General features: G+C 38.6%; 1 protein-coding gene across 7 annotated transcripts in view; it reads right to left on the bottom strand.

Moving 5' to 3' along the window:
- Nucleotides 1–20,691, bottom strand: part of LOC107194596 (serine/threonine-protein phosphatase 2B catalytic subunit 3-like) — a 218,758-nt gene that overhangs the window by 62,567 nt on the left and 135,500 nt on the right. For all 7 annotated transcript variants that reach the window (XM_015584280.1, XM_015584287.1, XM_015584272.1 and 4 more), the window contains exons 3-4: nt 17,876–18,000; nt 3,964–4,075 (exon numbers count right to left, since the gene is read on the bottom strand). In XM_015584280.1, the coding sequence (XP_015439766.1) occupies nt 3,964–4,075; nt 17,876–18,000 (237 nt within the window). The remainder of the gene's footprint in view (nt 1–3,963; nt 4,076–17,875; nt 18,001–20,691) is intronic.

Consider the following 20,691-nt stretch of genomic DNA (forward strand, 5'->3'; position numbering starts at 1 on the left):
CCCTATTCCCATCTAGCTTCCCCGCAGTGCGCTGACCTTATTTTAATGGTAAACAATATTATTTCTCGAGAATCTACGATAACCTGTTTCTTGAGGAAATGAATTCTTTAACACCAGAATTACTAACATTGAATGTACGCTAAGTTATATTGTGTAATATATTAATACGTCTAATATGTACACTAAATCCTCGATGAGTGTTCGAAGGGTCCTCGGCAAGGAGTGGTCCCTAAGTGCAACGCTGACTTTTTAATGAGGTTCAGCATGATAGAGCTTGGAATTCTGAGGCTAATGATGCTTGTTTCAGCCGCATATGGCCATTAGTTTATGAAATATTTCATGTTCAGTGTTGAGGAGCCTTCGAACACTCATCGAGGATTTACTGTAATGCAATATGGCTTAGTATATTATAAGAAAAAGTGTATAAGAAATTCGAGGTTAACATAAATTCTGATGAAAGTATCTCTAAGATTTCAATAATTGTAAAATGAAAAATCTGCGATAGTTGCGTCAGTGTGACGGGTTCGATAGTTCTAGTGTTAACTCTAGGGTACATGACGTGGGTATTTTATAGTCTCTTGAATAATTATTCTTGGATTTCTTTCTTGTATTATGAAACAACTGTATGTGGATTTGTATATTCCTTCCTTGCGTATTCATATATGTAACAATGACTTCCTGATGCTTAATAACGGAATAATTAAGGCAAAAACAGTGGAAATTGAAATTTTATTGTAATTTTCATAAAGTGGGTGTTTTATAACCATCGATTGGATATGCAGACTTAGCCCTGTATAGATTTGGTTTACATATTCAGTGGAACTTAATGTTTATTTGAAATTCTTAGATATTCTAGCTCGATTTATAGTGATGAGATTTCCAGTATATTGAACGTATTCAGAATGCTATGATTTGATCTGTCCCACGTCACAAAATGTAATCTAATTAAAAAAATTGAAATCCAAGTACAATGTAATTGCACTATAATTGCGGAACAATTACAATTATATTGTAATTTTTATTGTAAATTTGGTATAATTAATTACAATGTAATCGTAATTCTCTTGCAGTTACATTGCAATTACATTGTAATTGTGATTTGCATTTCGTAATTAGATTATATTTTGTCAAACTCTGCCCTGTATACAAGTAGTAGACAAAAAACTTTCCACTTCTTCGATTTGTTTTATTTTCATTATATTTTAACGTCAACTTGAAACTTCATTACACGTTTACAATAGATATTCCAATAGAGAATTAAAAGCTGTACAAACCCAGTAAATTAAGGCTCTAAGCTGATGTTATAAAACAATAAAAAAAAAAAAAATTAAAAGTGGTACCTTTTTTGTCTGCTACTGTACTTATATAGTTAAAGGGTTAATCGTACCACACCAATATTCAATGGTCATAAAAAGTCTACAGCCAGTTATCAATTATTCGTAACAATTTCCCATTACTCGACGCAATTTCCCGGCCACGAACACTCGCTTTCGTCGTTCGTATCAAGCGGTGTGCACTTAATAGTAGATATTAAAAAGTACCTCTCCATAAAGTGTGTTCTCGGTTAATGTTTCTAGGCCTCCAAGGTAAATTGAAATTCCGTTAAAAAAAAAAAATGATAAACATGATTTAGGTGCGGTTGGCGCATAAATAAACAAATAAATTTCGGAGCGAAAGAATAAATTATGGAAATTATTCCATGCTGCGAATCGAGAGACGAGGAACCCACACGGGGCCCTGTCGCTAATTACGGCCGCTTGTAGCGAATATTGTTTAACGAGGGTAGACACCCCCCTCCCCCCTCCCACACCCACCGACCACTGAATTTACGCTCTGTTATTATGCGTTCAACAAATTGTTTCGTCTCCGGCTAATGTGCATTACGCTCGCAGCCGTGCGTCCATTAGGGCAACGGGGGAAAGAGATTCGTCGAGTTTCTTCGCTGATCGGGGGGTGGGGAGAATTCGCGTGGGAAATTCATGTTTCCGTTCAGAAACGTGGACGCTAATTCACAATGTATTCTGTATGCTGTTTGTGGAGTATGCTTTCGAGAAAATGTTCGAATATAATAGAATACCGTAAATTGGGGTATGTTTGACTTATCGTTAGTAGGGGTAACTTTATTCTAAATTATATAGTCAAGATAACTTTGTTCCAAGTCAGAAAATTGATCATTTTCAATTTTGCAGCTCTGCAAGTCGTTAAATTACGTTAATTTTTGCTCCATCGGGGTAACTTTGTTCCAAGTCAGAAAATGATTATTTTAGAATTTGCAGCTCTGCAGGTTGTTAAATTACTTTGATTTTTGCTGAGACTAATTTTGTTTAAAGTTGAAAAATGATCACCTTCGATTTTGCAGCTCTGAATATTGTTAACCCTACATTACGAAAGTGTCGTAAAAATTAACTACCTCAAAATACACAATTCTTAGATAGATATATGTCGTGCGTATAATCTTAACATTTAAATTACTTTTTTAAACCGTAGTTCCTCCAAAGTGTAATTGTTCCACAGATCTGTACCAAATGGTCGATAAGATTATCATTTCTCGAAGTTACACAGGGTTTTCTTTGAGTAGTGAATTTTACGAAAGTTTCGTGATAACGTCATTCACAGTGAAGTATTGTAATCTGGGGTTAAATTAGCCCTTATCTGGGCGGTCGGAGACCATAGGAATATATGAGTATCTACATATATTATATACTTTTAATGAAGGGTATACTTTGTTTCTAGGATAAATTTGTAAGAATATTTGCAACTTTTACATAACTTATTTTTTCAGGTGTACAATAAGGATTAAATGAGTTAAATGCACGTATAAGATAAGTATATTAGTGTGAGTCCATTGGAGACATTTTGACTGGATAAGGGTTAAGTTGAGTTTCACGTGCAAAGGTATTTCACGAAAAAAAAGTACCTGCAAAAGAACTGCAAAATCGAAACTGATTATTTTCTGAGTTATCTCCAACTTAGTCACAGTTATCCTAATTTTAGGTACGACGGATTGTATCTTCGAAAAAATATATCGATCGATGCTACATTCTATCATTTTGCACGAATAGCAGCTTCGTGATTAGAGAAAGGGGATGGAATTAAATAAAACCATAAGTTACACGTTCGAATATAAAAATATCCATTGGCTCTAACACACTCTGACCCACATAATTGTCTTGCGAAATAGAAGTCGCAGCCGCGTGTTATAGCATCAAAGTCGCGTTAAAACGTGGCGCAAAAGCAAAAAAAAAAAACAATCTGTGAAAGGAGCTTTGTGAAAACGAAATAACGGAAAGACAATTTGCCTGCGAATGGAAACTGTAATGAACCGAACGGCAGGAAAGGAAAATACGATCTGTCCCCCGGGGGGTTAAAAGAAGAAGATAATACAATAAAGGAAGAGCCGTTTCTTTGCTAATGGGAGTCCACCTTTTATCGTAACGGCATGTAAAAAGAAAAAGATAAAAACCAATTTGCATTATAATCAAGGAAATACGAGAACCGAAAGACCGTGCAAAAGAAAGTTGGGATTCGAAGCGCGCTGGGAACAAGGTAAAAATTTCGAAATTTCGACTGGAGTTCCGTGTACACGGGACTGTTTTTCATCCCAGCTGAAAGTCAGGAAAATATTGGTGTAGAATTTTCTCGAAATTTCGGTCTCGGGATGGAGTGGAATAACAGCGGTCGAAAACCATACACAGCCCTCGAGATTCGATGGCGGGAGAGTTCATGTTGTTTGCTTCAAAAAATTGTAAACAACGAAAACTGGCGGAGAGATTCGAGGAAATTTCGTTAAAATGGCTCCGAGCTGCTGTTGACCGGGGGTTTCGAATTCGCGAAAAAGATTGGACCGAGCATGCAATCACAGACCGTTGCGGATCGATTTTTCGAATAAAGGAACCGATTTCCGTGACTTATTCTGGATACGATTCGCAGGGTACATAGTACCGTTCGCGATGCAATACTTACATTCTTGCTTAAATGTGAAATATTCCGTGAGATGACGGCACTCGTGGTTACCTCTTAGGAGGAAGAGTGTGGTTGGATGGCACAGTTTCAGCGCCCACAGGTACAATACGCACTGCAACAGAAAAATATGTACTTTCGTTAAATAATTCAAACTCCATAAACGGTCGAATATACGTTGGGTCAGGTGAAGCATAATTTACCTTCCCATAAGTATTTCTAGACTCGTAAACTCTGTGTCTATGCCAGATGATATTGCGCAAGAAAGTGAATAGATCACTGAATAAACTGAACCACTGTATTTATTGTAATTAACTATATCTGGACCCCAGAACTAGAGTGAATTAAGCCACACTTTTCAAACTTTAGAGGTCTATCTAAGGTGCAAAAATCTTGTTACTCTGAATGGACCTAAGAAAAGTCTCGAAATTTAGAAATGGTGAACATTGCATTATGTCCTCTATGTGATGGATGTTACAGTGTTTGGTTCGATACAAGATACGGACTTAGTATCATTTTCACATTATTGTATAACAAAACTAAACGACTTAGAAGGAAATAGTATTTACCATCGGAAAAGGTGAAAAAATTGATGCTTAAAATGTCACATTTTAAAAAAGTAGACTTAATATACTTTGGCTCTGGGGTCCAGATATGTAAATCTGAATACGGTACACTGAATGACGCCATTGCACTTTGTTCCTGAGCTTGTAATTTCTAACTGAATTAACTATGGACTGTGACGAGACTGCACTAGATCTGTACCTTGTCAAAGGTGAACTAACTCTACCGTAAAATCCTGTAAGTCTAGACAACACTGGCCCATCCTCCCCTCCATTTCGCTCTGACCTCCCTTTGGAGGTGGTACAGCAGGGTGTTCCTCATTGTATCCTACCTAGGGTAACCAGAATTTTCCGCAGTTATTGCAGAAACTGCCAAATTGTCGCAGTATCACCTGAGTTATTTGTACGACCCCTGCTATACTTCTACCTGCCTCGCAGGAAACTGTATCTCGGTTGTAAATTTGACGTCCAACCCTGACAATAAATCCATTTTAGACGCTTTTACAAATGACCTATTCCTCCTTGTTAACCACTGTTTCTCGTATTTAATCCTTTGTATTTCGTCTCTTGGTATAATTTCAGAAGACCTCGAAATTATTGGGGAAAAAGCCAGAAAAGAAAATATATAGAGTGAACTATTCCGAAAGCGACGTAGGAGAAAGGTGTCTAAAACGTTCCCTCGGGGTAAAATGATTCCTGGCTGCCCTGTGGTTATTAGTGGTGCTATATCGTAATGTCGTTCTACAATAGTTCTCCCCGCATGTCACTAATCGTTGCTCGAAGTGCCATGTAAATATCAGTGCTCTGTGTGTTGTCCACAAGGAAAATATAACATTACTGCAATTTACCTAAGATAAGGTCTTCTTCAATCTTGTGTAACTTTTGTCATAAACGGATTAACGTGACAGCTGCTTCTTGCGCGGATTTAACCAATAATAAGTTAATTAATGTTTCGTTACCCCATGTAATAAGTTGATGTTATATTCAATGACTGAATGTGAGTTCGGTATTTGGGGTCATATGAGATCCCTCTCTAGTAGGATAAAATGATCCCAGGAATCATTTTACCCATACCCAAAAGTCGCGAAAAACTGTGGTTTTCAACATTGTTAACTGTTTGTATCTCATAACAATGTTAACCGATTTCGATGAAATTTTCAGCATACATATATAACTAACATAAATCTAAGCAATGTGTTTGTTAAATTTTCATTACAATCTCGGATAAAAAAGGTCGCAAAAAGGGCCCTTTACTATTTTCTTCGCGATTCCGACCAATTGCAACTTTTCCAACATTTCGTTAACACATCATTTAGTACACTAATCCTTCTAAGTTCACAAAGAAACTAAAGTCAGTTGGTCCAATTTTGAAAGAGTTGTTCTGTTTTAAAGGGTGTACGAATACGTTTTTTTACCCACTGTATGTACAGACGTTTCTCCTATCCATTCACCTTTCAAGAGGGGGAAAAAAATTAAACGCGAACATTTCTCGCCATTGGACGCTTCGTCGCGGGGAGAAGAAAAAATTCCATTCGATTCGCACGCGGGAGACTGGAACAAGCAATGAAAAAAAGAATCGTATGTGAAACGGGATACGAACTCGTAACAAAAAATTCCCTCTTGAAAATTCCGAACGGTCTGTGTAAAAAAATTAGGGGGAAAAAAACACACAACAGCTGGCCACGAAGGAGCATTGATAAAGGAACACGCGATGCCGAAGATTTCGGGCTGAAACCGTCCGTTCCATTTAGGAGTCGAAATTTTTATTATTACTTTTTCTTCAACGATCCCCTTATCGTGGTTCCCATAATATACAATAATGCTGCAAACGACACAACCATGGCCAGAGGCGCCGCGGTTTTTCCGTTTCTCCCGGGAAATTCGCTTTTTATAGAATTCCACTCGGCCGTAAAACTGAATACACGTGTATATAAGTTACCGTTCCGCTGAAGTACTAACAATCTCCACGTTATTTATCCGTCCGTCGCTCCGAGCTACCTTCCTCTCCCCGTTATTCGTAATTTATAACGTCTCGTGAATTACATTTACAGTGGTCCCGCGCGATCTCGTGTTACCGAGTCTAAATGCGACGTGTCTCGCGACCACGTGATATCACGTGCCTCGAACAGTTATTCCGTTTCGCCGATTTTCGCCGCCAGCGATGGACACCTTTTGTGTTGTAAATTATCAAAGAAATATTTTGTCGTATTTTTGAATTTCAATTCACACGTTATTACGATTTTTCAGGCACTTTCGAAGCTCTGACATAAAAATGTTTCCAACAAAGATTAATCAGCACGTTTTTTTCTATAAATTCCAATGTAACAAATAAAAAAATTGTTTTTGTTTAAATAAAAAATATGGTCACCTAGATTTTTTTACGGTTACTATATATTTTTTACTTAATAATATTATAGCTGTCGTCAAGACGAATTCAACGACCTATATATTATTGTCCTTAAGTCTTGAAATAACGTTAAAACAGTTAATTCTTTGTTCTGGACCACTGTGCGTCGCGATTAATCTTCCTTAGGTCCACGGAACACATAGTTTTCGCCTAGCTCTGCTTGCCGAAGTTGACCCCCTTCACTTTAAAGGTAAGCATTTTGGCAGGGGAAATTCTGTGTTTCTTCGCTCTCCTGAGATGTGGTTCTGAGAAAGTGTCTCATTGCTTTTGGTTGGCTGTTTCCAATTTATTCTTTTGCCAAGGAAAGAATTGAGGCTGAATATTTACACTAAGGGAGCCACGATTTGTATGATTTTTTAATATGTTGTTAAGGTTATCACTCTGAGTAGTAGTGTGAAGGTTTTAGTTGGGGGTTACCGTTGGTAAAACAGTTACTATAAAACAAAAATTAGTATTGTACTTTAGTATTATTAATAGTAAAATGATCGATGATATATGTTGTCAATATGTTGTCAAGGTCACACTCGTGAGTGACCTTCAGAAAGATTTAGTTATCAAATGTTGTTTATTAAAAAGTTATTAAGGGAAAAATGATACCTTTTCCTTCAACTGTGTCCAACCAACTCTGAATGACTTTCTACCTTGAACTGTCTCTAACCAAATCTGAATGAGTTTTTCTTCCTTGAACTGTCTCTAACCAACTCCGAATCACTTTTGTTTTTATAATAACAGCCCCCCCCCCTTAAACAATATACGAGTTTCTACTTGTTGAAGTAGTCTGAGGAGCTCGTCTATTATTTTGGGGGATGATACTTTGTTTTTGTTAGTAATTTTGAAAAGAAAGTATTATGTTTTTGACTTCAGTGCATCGAAATCGGTGAAAAGGCTAAACTTTTAAATAATTATCTACCTAAACTTTTTTTGGTAATAACTTGTTTACAAACGGCGAATCCCAACTAAACTTCACAACACTGTTCAGGACGATAACCTTGACAATATATCGAAAAATTATCAAATTTGGAGATGGCTTACCTATTGTAAATATTACCCAATTTGACAGCTTGAAATTACTTTGGTTATACAACGAACCGTGAGAGAGTCGACAATTTTGTTGGGAAAAAATGCGCAGTCACGATGCATACACACACACACACACACACACACACACACATATTGCGACGTTAAACAATCGTTAGAAACTTGGCTGCGGCCGCCGAATCGATATTGAATGGATGGGGGGCCGGTGGGGGGCGTATCTTTTATTCATCATGTATACATTAACGGCTTTGCTTCGAATGCGGGTACCACCGGGTGTGTGTCAATATGCGTCGTACGCGCACGTATACCTGCCCAGGAATAATCGTATAAGTGGTCTATGAACGGGACGCCAAGTGAGCTGTTCACCTAACTCAGGCATATGAGAACGCATTTCCGTTTGATTGTGATCGGGTTGCTTGAGTGCAGAGAATGAATGTGGGTAGTAGTGTGTATACTACCCTGTTCAAAAAGTTCCGAGACACGTTAAATAATACGCGTACTATTCATTTATTTATCAATTTATTTTTTGTCACCTTCAAAGTAATCCCCATTGCTCGCAATACATTTTTACCAACGTTTTTTCCACTCTTCAGAACATCCCAAAAATGTCATTTCTGTGATGGAATTTAATTCTTTCAGCAAATTTTGTTTTATCGTCTTAATCGATTGAAATCAACGTCCAAGTAATGGTTGTTTTAATTGACATTATGAAAATCACCGCTCGTTGTAACCTCAGTTGACAAACTCCACTGCTGTTTATACACTATTCGACTGATATGAAGTTGGCAATGCAAATATGTTCTACACAGTTGTAGTAAGTACATAGAATCAAAAAAAGTGACATAGCATTCTACTGTTTTTTGTAAACGAGACTGTCCCGGAACTTTTTGAACAGGGTAGTATATTGTACGTAAAACACCAATTGTAGAAGTGGTTTCGATCGTAGTTGCTCAGTGTTGTAAAGTTACCCCTTAGAATTACAGACTTTCATAGAGTTTTAGAGACTTGCATACTCTAGTTAACTCAGACAGTCGCACAATGTTATTCATTGTGATTATAGAGAAACACCAATTGGTTGGGGGCCCTAGAAACGTAGAACTGCAATTACCATGACCTCGGAGAATTCGATTACGACTAGTCTAGAATCCGGGGGGAACCTGATTGGGTCTCACTTAGTGTACAGGAAACCGATTTTTACGACCCCAGACACTGCAGAGAACCCTATTTAATCACAGGTTCGAAGACGTAGAAGCCTATTGCTATTGATGTCACAACGCCCTAAAATCCTAATTGTGTGATATCAACACAGCCGTAGAAACCACCCAGTACCCACGAAATAAATTATAAAAAGATAAAAAATACAACACAGTCACATCATCTTGGAAACTGAACCTGGCAGAAGGATACTTAACCGTTTCATTCCTAAATTATTTAAAAATTATCACAGAAATATTTTTTCGTATTTTTGTGTATATTACATAACATATAAATGATTCAAAAGAATATTTTAACGTTTTAGAACCGTCTAATGCCATTTTTCATTTGTTGCTCATTTGACAACTTTTTTACTTTTATCACAGTTATATAGAATAATTTCCATTATGATGTTATTATATATAATAAAACCCAATTTTTCGTAGCTTAGATCAACAGACTCTCTTGAAATATTTAAAAGAAATTAGAGTTTTGTCAGTTTCTACTGTATTTGTCACAATGCTCAACACTTGAGTTCTATCAAATGGAAAAAACAAAGGACCAACAATGCGTTATTTTACCGATAATCTTTTAAATGCACATTCAAATTTGTGCCATGACATCTCTATAAGATTAGAAAAAACTATTATATACTCATAGATATGAAAAAATACACGATACTAACATTTTATTTCGTAATTTATACACGTAGCCATATGGCAACAGTGGAAACGAAAGGGTTAACTTCGTTGATCACAAGAGAATCGTCGATCTCCATATGCCACGACTACCCTTATCAATATCCCCTCTAATTATCCTTCATAACCCTCTCTCAATATTCGTTCTCTACAACAATATACATACCAAATTATGTACCATTATTAATTACACCGACATTCACTCCAACGAATTTCCAACCGAATTCAACAAGACACCCTCAATTCCATAAAAGGAGAATCATCAGAAAAATCATTCAACGCCATATATGTGTCTTTCGTTTATTCGCGGAACGACACGGTCATTCGGTAATATACTCGTCGCCCGATTGTCCCCGATGACACGGTTCGATTAATAGAAATCCGAAAACTGATCGATGCGCCACCAGCTATTGTCCACGGTGCCTGGGATTATGCACGGACGGTCGATCTATCCCGCGTCTCTATTACGCCGTTATCAACGCCGTTCCCAGTCACGGTGCGCGCCTACGAGTGTCCATTTTCGTTTTATTGGCCGTCAACCGTTATTTCGCGTGGCTCGACGCACCTGGACCCATAAAACACGGCAATAAGAGCGACTGTTAAAACGTGGGCGGTAAAGCCGAGAGACCAGGTTTACTTCGCCGTCACGACTTCCTGCAGTACACCGTGTATAAATTAACTCGGAGCACACGTGGATTCGGAAAATCGTGGAAATACGCGAACAATCCTGTATCTGATCCTGTTACAAGGTCTGACAATTAACCCCTTGTCCTACGATTTTTTTGACGTCTATCTAGGATTACATTGTTGTCGATAGTTTCCCAGAAACGAAAGGAATTCTGTACTTATCGCAACTGTATTTTTACTATAAAAGTTCAATATTAATACGAGCAACGTAGCATTTCACTTCGACTCAAAGAAAACCGAATACAGACTCCTCTCGATTATCGTCCCGAACTCGGGTCCGCGCCGGGACAATAATCGTATAGGGAGGAATACTTCAGACCCTCATAAATTCGTTTTTTGCCCGGAAAGCAACCGAGGAGCAACAAAGTATCCGCTTGTCAGCTTCAAATCCCACCCCCCCCCCAATGGTGGGGATGACATCTGGACAATAATCGTGTAGAACAAGTCAAACGATAATCGTTCCATTTTAACACTAGCTTAAAACGAATAATACATTTTTATACACATGTGCAATGTTTTTAAAATAAAAAGTGCAAACACGTAAAAATGATAAGATTCTAACATAAATTTTGATATGGTTTATTGTATTATTTTTGGAAATATTTTAGGTATCGAACCAATCTTCTATTTTTCCATAGATACAGTATATATTTCTACACGATTTTTTTTTTCTACACGCATTCTTCTGGAACGTGTATCTATCGTGTAAAAACAGAACTGGACATAGTATTGCGGCATGTGTCCATTTTCCATTGAACCCCACATATTATTCATTCTAAAAGAAAGAAACTCGACTTCCAGTAAAAGCCAGTTAAGGAAGAAACGTATCCGCAATTGATCGCAATAGATAGACAACGGATACTTCCAAGGGCGTATCGACGAGGAAACAGTATCGAGAGACCAATTCCCATAAACTTCCCCCGTCTCCACTATTCCAATCACCCCGCATAGCGGGATCACTAGTGGAGATCTCCACCGTATTGGGTAGGCCGTCCAAGAAGAAAATAAAATGTCCCCCCCCTCCGCCCGCCGCATCATCGTTTCCACGAGAGATAATTCCGTGGTCGAATATCGCTAAAAACGAGCCGGAAACAATGTATTTCTCGAGGGCTCCGTTTCACCGGGGGCCCGGAAATAAGGCTTCCGTGGACACACACGAAGATGAAGCCGTCGCGCTGAGGATTGACCCTCACTCACGGAATTCCGTCCCTCCAATTTATTTTCTCGTTCCTTCCGTGTGTCATAACCGTTTCGACGATTCGCCCCGATGTTTGCTCACTTTTCCCTGCATCACACTCTGGTGACTTCCTTTGTCCGTTTCTTTCACTCTATCTGATGTTCTCCTTAATTTTGTTTTGAGTAACTTTTTTTTGGCGCTTTTGGTACTTCAGTTCTTATCATTTCTTGCAGGAGCTTTTTCTTGTAGTTTTTTTTTTTTTTTGCAGTTTTTATGATCCTAATTTAAATTTGACGTGTATACATCTTCAGTTTTCGTATAACCACGCTAGAAAATGTAGAACCTTTGGACTTTGTTCTTCCGAAGAACCCAAGTATTCGCCTGTAAACTTGTAGAGCCCAATTAGATTTATCTTTGTACGTCAACAACCCAGGAATAATGTAACTTAACAACACCCTTAGACCTGTAGAATCCAATTACTTTAAACCGCGTTCCTCTGAAATACATTTCACCTGTAAACCTGCAGAATCCAATTTGCCTTCAATTCAAAGCTCGGTACGTGTAGAACTCATATACTTAATAATGTCTATCCGAGAGAACGTTAGAAACACTTCAACTCTAATACAACCGTATAATCCGATTCTAACACTTTCACACCATTCCCGATATTTTGGATTCTAAGTACATACCTATTAGAAATCAGCTCACAAAACTTGCACCATTGCAAAGTGTTTCACAGCCCGTTAAAGTAGTCTTCTTGATGGATTTTACCACACACGATTAATAGAAATTCGCACCCAAAAACGAAACTTCGTCGGAAAAAGTAATCAAAGCAATCGCATCCTTTTTTTAACACTAGAATTACCGATGATAAACGCATAACTACTTTGATCGGTACATGAACATGACAAATTTTGGAAAATTTACGAATTTCTAAATTGACTAATTTCTTCTCTTTCATATCGTAGTAAAAGCTGCACAAGATCTGGGAAAATGTATTGTTATAAGAGGATACTGACAAGTCATTTTGCCTTGCTCGGTAGTTCTAGTGTTAATAACACTGCTTCGAAATGAGTCGCGTACAGAACACTCATACGTGAAAACGTCCTGTCCTTACAAAGGTCGGACTATTACTAACTATTTACCTAGAAAGCGTCATACTGGAAGGGTCAGGCTACCTGAATTCCCCTGAACTTTTATGACAGAGTTGGGCAGAATTTTATTCGAATAATACACAGTGAAAAGCAACAGTATCTAAGGGTGTCGTTCTGAGCTTTAAACAGTTAATGAGATTAAATAATTGTTCGACAAATGTCAATTCATTCATAAAGATGTATTATTTTATTATAAAAATTGAAATTTCCACGTTTAAACAATGAAAAATGACGAAATACTTTCTTCTATCTTTTATTCGTTATTTGAAACTTTTTATCTAGATAATTAGTTTGCCTATTTCTGATTCTGTATTAGAATGTCTACGTTAAATTTACAGATTCATCTCCGGTATATTCTGTCCCATTTATTTCCATTCTTATGTTTTTAAGGGGTCTCCCTACTGTGACAGATTAAAAACATCGATTTTTCTTTTTTACATTTTCGCAAGGCTTAATATTACGATACCATAATCCCAAAAGGATTTCGCTCGATTGGAAATAATAACGAAGTTATTAGCCTTTAAACGCGTTTTACTCAAAACGACATGTTTGTAAATGGCTGCCACGATATCTCAGAAACTATTCCACGGAGTGACTTGAAACTATGTCGGCATGTTCAGCAGTTGCATAGTTCTCTCCCGTACTAGAATGAAGTTGATATTTGCAACTTGAAAAACGAGCGACTTTCTTCGCGAAAATCGGCACTTTCTTGCAAGATTCTGCCATTTTGTTATTTTTCAATATTTTTTATTCATTCTATTACAGGCAATAGCCACGTCCATACAGATTAATAATCTTTCTCAATTTTCGATTTGAAATAACATAGACAGTTGATACAATGGCAGCCATGGAGGCACCTTTTTTTTAGGCAGTCCCGGAAAATTACAATAACTTTTAATCTATACCACATTTTCAAGTGAAATAAATTAAGCTTATCCTATTAGTGTATACGAATTCATAGAAAAAAGTTTAACATCGATATAACTCATAGTTTTTCCCAAAAAAATTCCTGAATTTCGCCGAATTTTTGACTTGTCACAGTAGGGAGGCCGCCTAAACGAAATATTCCGCACGGTCCCGTCATCTCGCTTCCTTTCTCGATCTTAATTTCATCTTCCCTCTCCCACCGCAACACCCCCCTGGTTCCACTCCCCCCGTTCTTTTCATTTCTTCCGGATATAGTTCACCCCGCTCCACAGCCCTCCTCCTGCGTTTTCCTCGCCGAAACGAAAATCCTCGAGGAACGCGTGTGCACGTTCCAACGGAGAAATCCCAGCGAATCTCTTCTCCTGCTCGTCTGTCCGGGCTCGAACAATCCGACCGAGCATATTGCGGATAGAAAGTATCGATCTCTCGCCCCCTTTCTTTCCCCTTGCCACGCCATCTTTCTTTATTCCACCAGAGAACCTCTGGACTGGGATCTTATTTAAAAAAAAAAAAAAAAAAAAAAGCGCGGATAACTCCTTTCGATCCGTTGGCGGAACGTTGAGGAGCTCCTTTCGAGGGCGTTCAATCGCGAGGACATCCTTTCAAGTCGCGATATCTCGATCATCAGCAAAAATCGAACGCGACGGGACGCTAGAAATTCTTTTCGCGAAAGTGTTTTTTTTCTCACGTGGAATCGCTAGTTTTCCCGGTTTCTTAACCTTCCCTTGGACTTGCGTGATTTTTCAGTGCGTGACTCGCGTCTCTTACACTGATTTGTAATCGACTGAAATATCGTCGCCCGAGTTCTTGACCGATCTGACACCATTTTTCAAAAAGTATAGTTGATAAATCTACGTGCGTCTCAGTGGTCCGAGAAATATAAATTTACTGTGATTTAATTCAGGAAACAAGAAATATTCTTTTAAGTGCTCACTTCGGAACTTTGAATGTTTTTCTTTTTCTTAATTTGTGTATTTCAAAATACTAACAATATTTAAGAATTAAAAAGTGGGAGATCATAGAAATGGGAACTAATTGCAATATAACTCGCGTTGGTTTCACCGATGTTCCTCTTTCTATAATTATCAGATCTGGTCCCGTACTTTTTTTCCGGTGGTGTACGTTCTTTGGTCATTTTCATATGTAAATATTTGAATAAGATCGTAAAAACGTTTACTGTTTATTCTGCCGAAGCATAACAAAGTATGAAAAATCGAGAGTCATTGATTATGTATAAACGGAAAAACACTGCTATGGACTAGTGTAATTGGCAAAAGTGTGTACGTTACCACTTATGAGAGCGTGAGAACTATATCTGGACCCCAGAGCCAGGGTTTTATAGGTCACAGCTTTCAAACATTAGAGGAGAGTAAATCGAAGGTGCTAACCAACCTTCGAACTATTGACTGGACTTATGACAAGTCTCGATATGTAGAAATGGTGAAAATTACATGAAGTTCTTTATACGATGAACTTTACACATCGAAGGAAATATAGACCTAATATCATTTTTACATTATTATATTAAAAACTAAACAAATTACAATGAAATAATCTTTGCCACTGGAAAAAATGAAAAAAGTTCAGGAAGCATGTAGAATGTCATTTTGTTTAAAAAGTAGACTTAATAGACTTTGGCTTTGGTGTCCAGATATAGAAAGCCTTAAGGAAAGCGTAAATTGTTTCCGAAAAATAAGCAAATTCCGAATTCGTCGATCTGTGGGATCGCGAGTCTAGGAAGATTAACGATTCACCGGACCTGTCGGCTAATCTCGAAACGCTAGTCGAGCTTCAAAGGTTCGCCAGACGTTCAGAGAAGTTCTGAACAGCCTTACCCGCGTTTCCGCCTGATTCCCACGAGATCCTCTATATTACAGAGCATCGCCCACGGACGGAAGATAAACGTGGAGTATATTAATTGATAATTAACCGAACCGATCGCTAATTACTAGGTTCGATAATTAGGCACGTGTTTCGTATTTCCTGCTTTTGATGCTCCCTCGTCGATTCGTGTGTATGCGGTTTATGTTTTCCAGATCGAGAACAATTGTCGATGTAAATTAAGAAACAAAGTAATTGATCAGGGCGTGTGTACGTATTACACAATCGGCGAAAAGTATGAGACCAGAGTTTATGATTGATGGGTAAGGTAACTCATTATTTTCTAGCAATATAATAAAAGTTACGGAATCCATGTATTTATAGAACATTTTTAATGAGGTTTAGCACATTAGTTTTATAAAATCTTCGTAGAATAAGATGTCCATCTTTCTATAATTCTCATCACACTTGGTCCCATACTTTTGGCCGGTAGTGTACGTTCTTTGGTCATTTTCATATGTAAATATTCGAATAAAATCGTAAAAACGTGTACTGTTTACTCTGACAAGCATAAAATAAATATGGAAAATCGACAGTTATTGATTCTGTGTACACAGAGGATCAATTGACGTGATGTTCATAAAAGGTACAGTAAATTCTCGATAAATGCTCGGAAATATATCTACGTTATATGCTTCTGATTCATCCCACTACTGGGAGGTATCGTACTGGAGACTCGGCCCGAAATGCAGTTTATGAATCGACACAATTCATGAAGTGCAGAAATCGTGTCTCTCTGCGATAACTGCTCCAAAGCAGTCCCGAGTTTTGAGCGTTAACCAAAGATTTTCTGTATTTTGGGAAAAGTGGCGAACGGCCTCCTACCACTTGGTCTCGGGAATTACTGAAATTTGTGTCAAATTAACATTTAACATTTATTCCAGTAGTTGAAATAAATGTACCAAGTAGTAGGAACCCCTTCTTCTACGTCATTTTTTCCTTCCCAACGGGAGTCGAGTTTACTCGCGAGGGTGCATAGCTGACGTCCAATTTTTTCTCACGTTAAAACGATCACAGCCGAGCGAGATAAAAAAAACATCGAATGATATTCCTATGAAACTTCGTAGCGGAAAGTTTTTGCATAAACAAGCCGTGTTCCGTTTCCCCCATAAGAAATTGCATCCCCGCGGACGTTAATTAATCCAAGAAACTTGGTAGCGGCGCCGCAACTTCTTCCGTTCTCCCTCCCCCGCGCGGTGTACAGTTTGAAAATCGTACCCGAGACGCGCAATTTAAGCTGGCAATTTGCGAACCCTTCTAAAACAGTCGCGCGCGCGTTCCATTAGCATCGTGTTCGTGTGGTTTTGATTCTGAAAGGAACAGGAACCGAAAAGTGCACACCGAGTTACTTTCTTTTTCAGGAGAACGGAAGCAACGATGGACGTTAACGAGATATAAATTCAAGTTTCGCAGTTTTTGTTCGTTCCAGCCCCCGTCTTTTAACAACGGCGGGCGTTCAAGTTTCTAATTAACGAGCGACTGCGTTTTAATGAGGAAATTACAGCGAAAGAAACGGAACGTCTCCGTGTCTACGAGCGAACAAATTCACGGGGCTAAAGACGTTACCTGTTCTCTTTCGAATGCGCGCAGAATAATTGGAATTCTTACTGGAATTGTTACGGTGTCTCTTTTCACGAAATCGAGGCACATTTTTCAATGTGCACGAAGTACATGAAGCTAAAATTTATTTCGATAAGGCTCACAGGTTTAGGGTAGAGTAGTAACCATTTAAGTATTTGAACAATTTCGAATACGAATAATTCGAATAGTATGAAGTATTCGAAAAACAGAAGTGATCGAATTCCGAATTGTACGTAAAATGTGAAAAAACATATTACGTTCAGATTTCCATTCCGTACAATCAAAAATTCGATCACTTCGAATATTCGAATACTTCGAATGTTTCGAGTAATTCGAATACTTTGAATGTTTCGAGTAATTCGAATACTTCGAATGTTTCGAGTAATTCGAATACTTCGAATGTTTCGAATATTTCGAATGATTAGAATATAAAATTCGAATTCTAATACTATTCGAATATTCGAGTATACAAATTATTCGTAACAACCCTGGTTAATTACTTCTGATTTCGTAGCGCATCGATATCACCCGTAGTAACGATTATCAAATCGAATATTCTAGTCTCCAGTCAACAGAAGTCTAACAGAAAGGTGGATCTTCGAACTTACCTCGATACTGAAATAACCCCTGTCTACGTAATCGCCGAGAAAAAGATACTTCGTCGTGGAGGGTGGTCCGCCCACTTCGAACAATTTCATCAGGTCGTAGAACTGTCCGTGAATGTCGCCGCATACTGAAACAACAAACGAAAATCCACGAATCAGTCGGATCAATTATCTCGCCTGTGTAACATCATGTAAACAATAACGAAATCGAATGGATCTCGTGGAACACGATACCAGAACGGTGACAGGGACAAATAAGCATTGCTGATACGGTAAAGAAATCTGGTAAATAACAGAACGGAGGTAAAACGTATAAATTATGCAAATTCTCTAACCCAAGATGACGCAATATTCCGCCAACCTCGATCAACCTCGCTGAATCTCCGCCAACTTTTGTGGGAGGGCTGGGACGAATGTTTCCACAGGGGTGGTGGATCAGGGGGTGGAGAGCTCATATCTCAAAGTTTCATTAAAGAGCAACTCACGGTGTCCCGAACGCCTCGAATACATCGCGGGACCAGGGACTAAATTGGAATAATTACACGAAGAACTCGCGGATGGGGAGAAATTCTCAACGGACCGTGGCTCCCAACGGTGGAAAACTTCCTCTCTGGGGTATTCAAGGTCGAGAACCTCCCCTGTGAAATTAACTGGGCCCGATTAATCGAGCACGATTAATACTTAGGGACGCTCTCACCGCGACGGCGCCGCTTTCGACGGCCCTCGAGACGGGCCAAACTTGTTCGGCGAACGTTTCCAACTGGAATTACGTATTCGTGCCGCGCCCCCTGGGAGAGGCTGAGCAAGAAGATGGTCCTGGCCGCGAAACTTTCTCTCGTCGAGCGTTATTTAGGAAACTCGATCGAGTTACCATCTCTGGCCGCCTGACTCGAGATAGAATAACGGTTCTTGTTGTGTTTGCCGTTGTGCAGAAACACGTCTCCACCCCCGTGGATACTAAATTAACGCGTCTTTTCAGATTTTCTCGTTACAATAATTATAAGCTTTCCATATTCATCTGGTTTCAGAGTTGGAAATGGAAGCCCTTGGCTTTTTCGCGAAGAAAATATTCTACGTCGACTAGTTTTGCATATTCAAGTGTGTCAGTAGAGTCTTGTTTTTCATTTCCCAAAAGAAGAATTTCCGCTACGAGTTGTGATCTTTTTAAAAAGCAATACCTGGACGCATATTTGACCTGTGTACCCCTAGCGGAGCCAACGGAATGCAAAGCCTATCCCTCGATCTAAGTGGAGTGTTCGTTCCATTTAGTTTTTTTTTAAATAAATATTTTTATAATTTATACTGCCATTCTGTTGAGAAATTTTTTTTCGTACAGGCAGACTCCATATAGTCGGTTTTTTTAAACCACATGGAGCAAACGCAACGCGTAAATCGAGGGACGGTTGTATTTACAAGTTAGATCGATGTGTATATTACAAGTGATGGTGTGTTTACGAGTGCTGATGGGAAACTGTACACTTTTTTCTTCCGAGTGGCGAGCGTATGACTGCTGTGTGATTGGTTGTACTGTCGATTGTTTGCATTATTAGGAAATTTGGAGGAAGTAAGTAAGTGGGTGGAGTGTAAGGGTGATTAGAAAGTGAAAAAGAAGAAGGGTGGTGGAAGGAAAGGTGAGAGTGAGAAAGTTTGAGAAAAAGGAGAAAGTCTATGGGTCTGTTTTTCTGGGTGAGTTTATAATGGTTAAAGTTTCGAGTCAAGGCGTAACGTGAGCGTTTTAGGATTTTTATGGTGTCATCCGGACGTTCGAATTTTCGGCACGTTGATAAAATTAACAAAGTTTCGTTACGCTGGAAGATCGACAAATTGTTGTACGGCGATTTATGAGTCCGTACATTTTAGTTTTTTATTACTCAACTGTAAACCTTCTTTATGTGTGTGCAATTTTATTATTGACTGCAGTTGTAAGTTATTTTCAAAGATCCCGGAGGACTAATATCTTCGAAGCCTAAAAAACTGTTAAATTGATATATGACGACCCTTTAATCACAAATAAATCGAACTACTCAGTTGCCCGTGCGATTTTGCTCGGAATAACCATTCCGTTCCGAGCGGCAAAATCGCAAGGCCGATTTAAATACAGCCGTCTGTATCGTTATCCATCACGCCCACGAACGTTTTGCATAATTCAGCAACAAGTGGCAACTTTCGTCTCATGCCCAGGGTTCGAGGATTGAAATCTATTGACGCGAAGGAACCGTGTTTTTTCCACCGACGCGCGGCGTCTGACCACACACTCGGCTCGACTACTTACGAAAGGCTTCGACCCATCTCCCACCGGCATTACAGAAGAATTCGAACGATTCGGCTGATCGAGATTGCTGGAAACACGTTCACCTTACACGAACGAACATGGTAGAAAATAAAAATATCTAGGATAGGATGTAGTTTACTGAAAATAATAATTTTTAAAATTCAATACATTTAGTTTGAAACTCTTTCTTATAGATATTAATAGATATTACAAAATATAGTATCGAAGACGATCCAATTCCAATAAAGTTCCTCCAAGTATGTCAAATACAACCGAGGTGAGTCGAATTTCTTTAATTAAGTTAGTCCCCTAAGCAAGAGTTTCTTGCCCACGATAATTAACATTGAGGTTCCTCCGGCTGTATGAACTATAATTGAGAAAGTTAACGTATCTTGTTTCGCGGGGAAGATCGCGAGAACGGAAAGAAATTCTGAAATTCCTGATCGTCTGACCAAGCCGGTAGAAACTTCGCCGAGATTAATTCTTTATCGTTAACGGGGAAAATAATTCGATAAAATGCCACCCGCTTCCTTCGATAAATTTTATT

This window comes from Dufourea novaeangliae, unplaced genomic scaffold (assembly GCF_001272555.1).
Source record: "Dufourea novaeangliae isolate 0120121106 unplaced genomic scaffold, ASM127255v1 scaffold12, whole genome shotgun sequence".
NCBI classification, from domain to species: Eukaryota; Metazoa; Arthropoda; class Insecta; order Hymenoptera; family Halictidae; genus Dufourea; species Dufourea novaeangliae.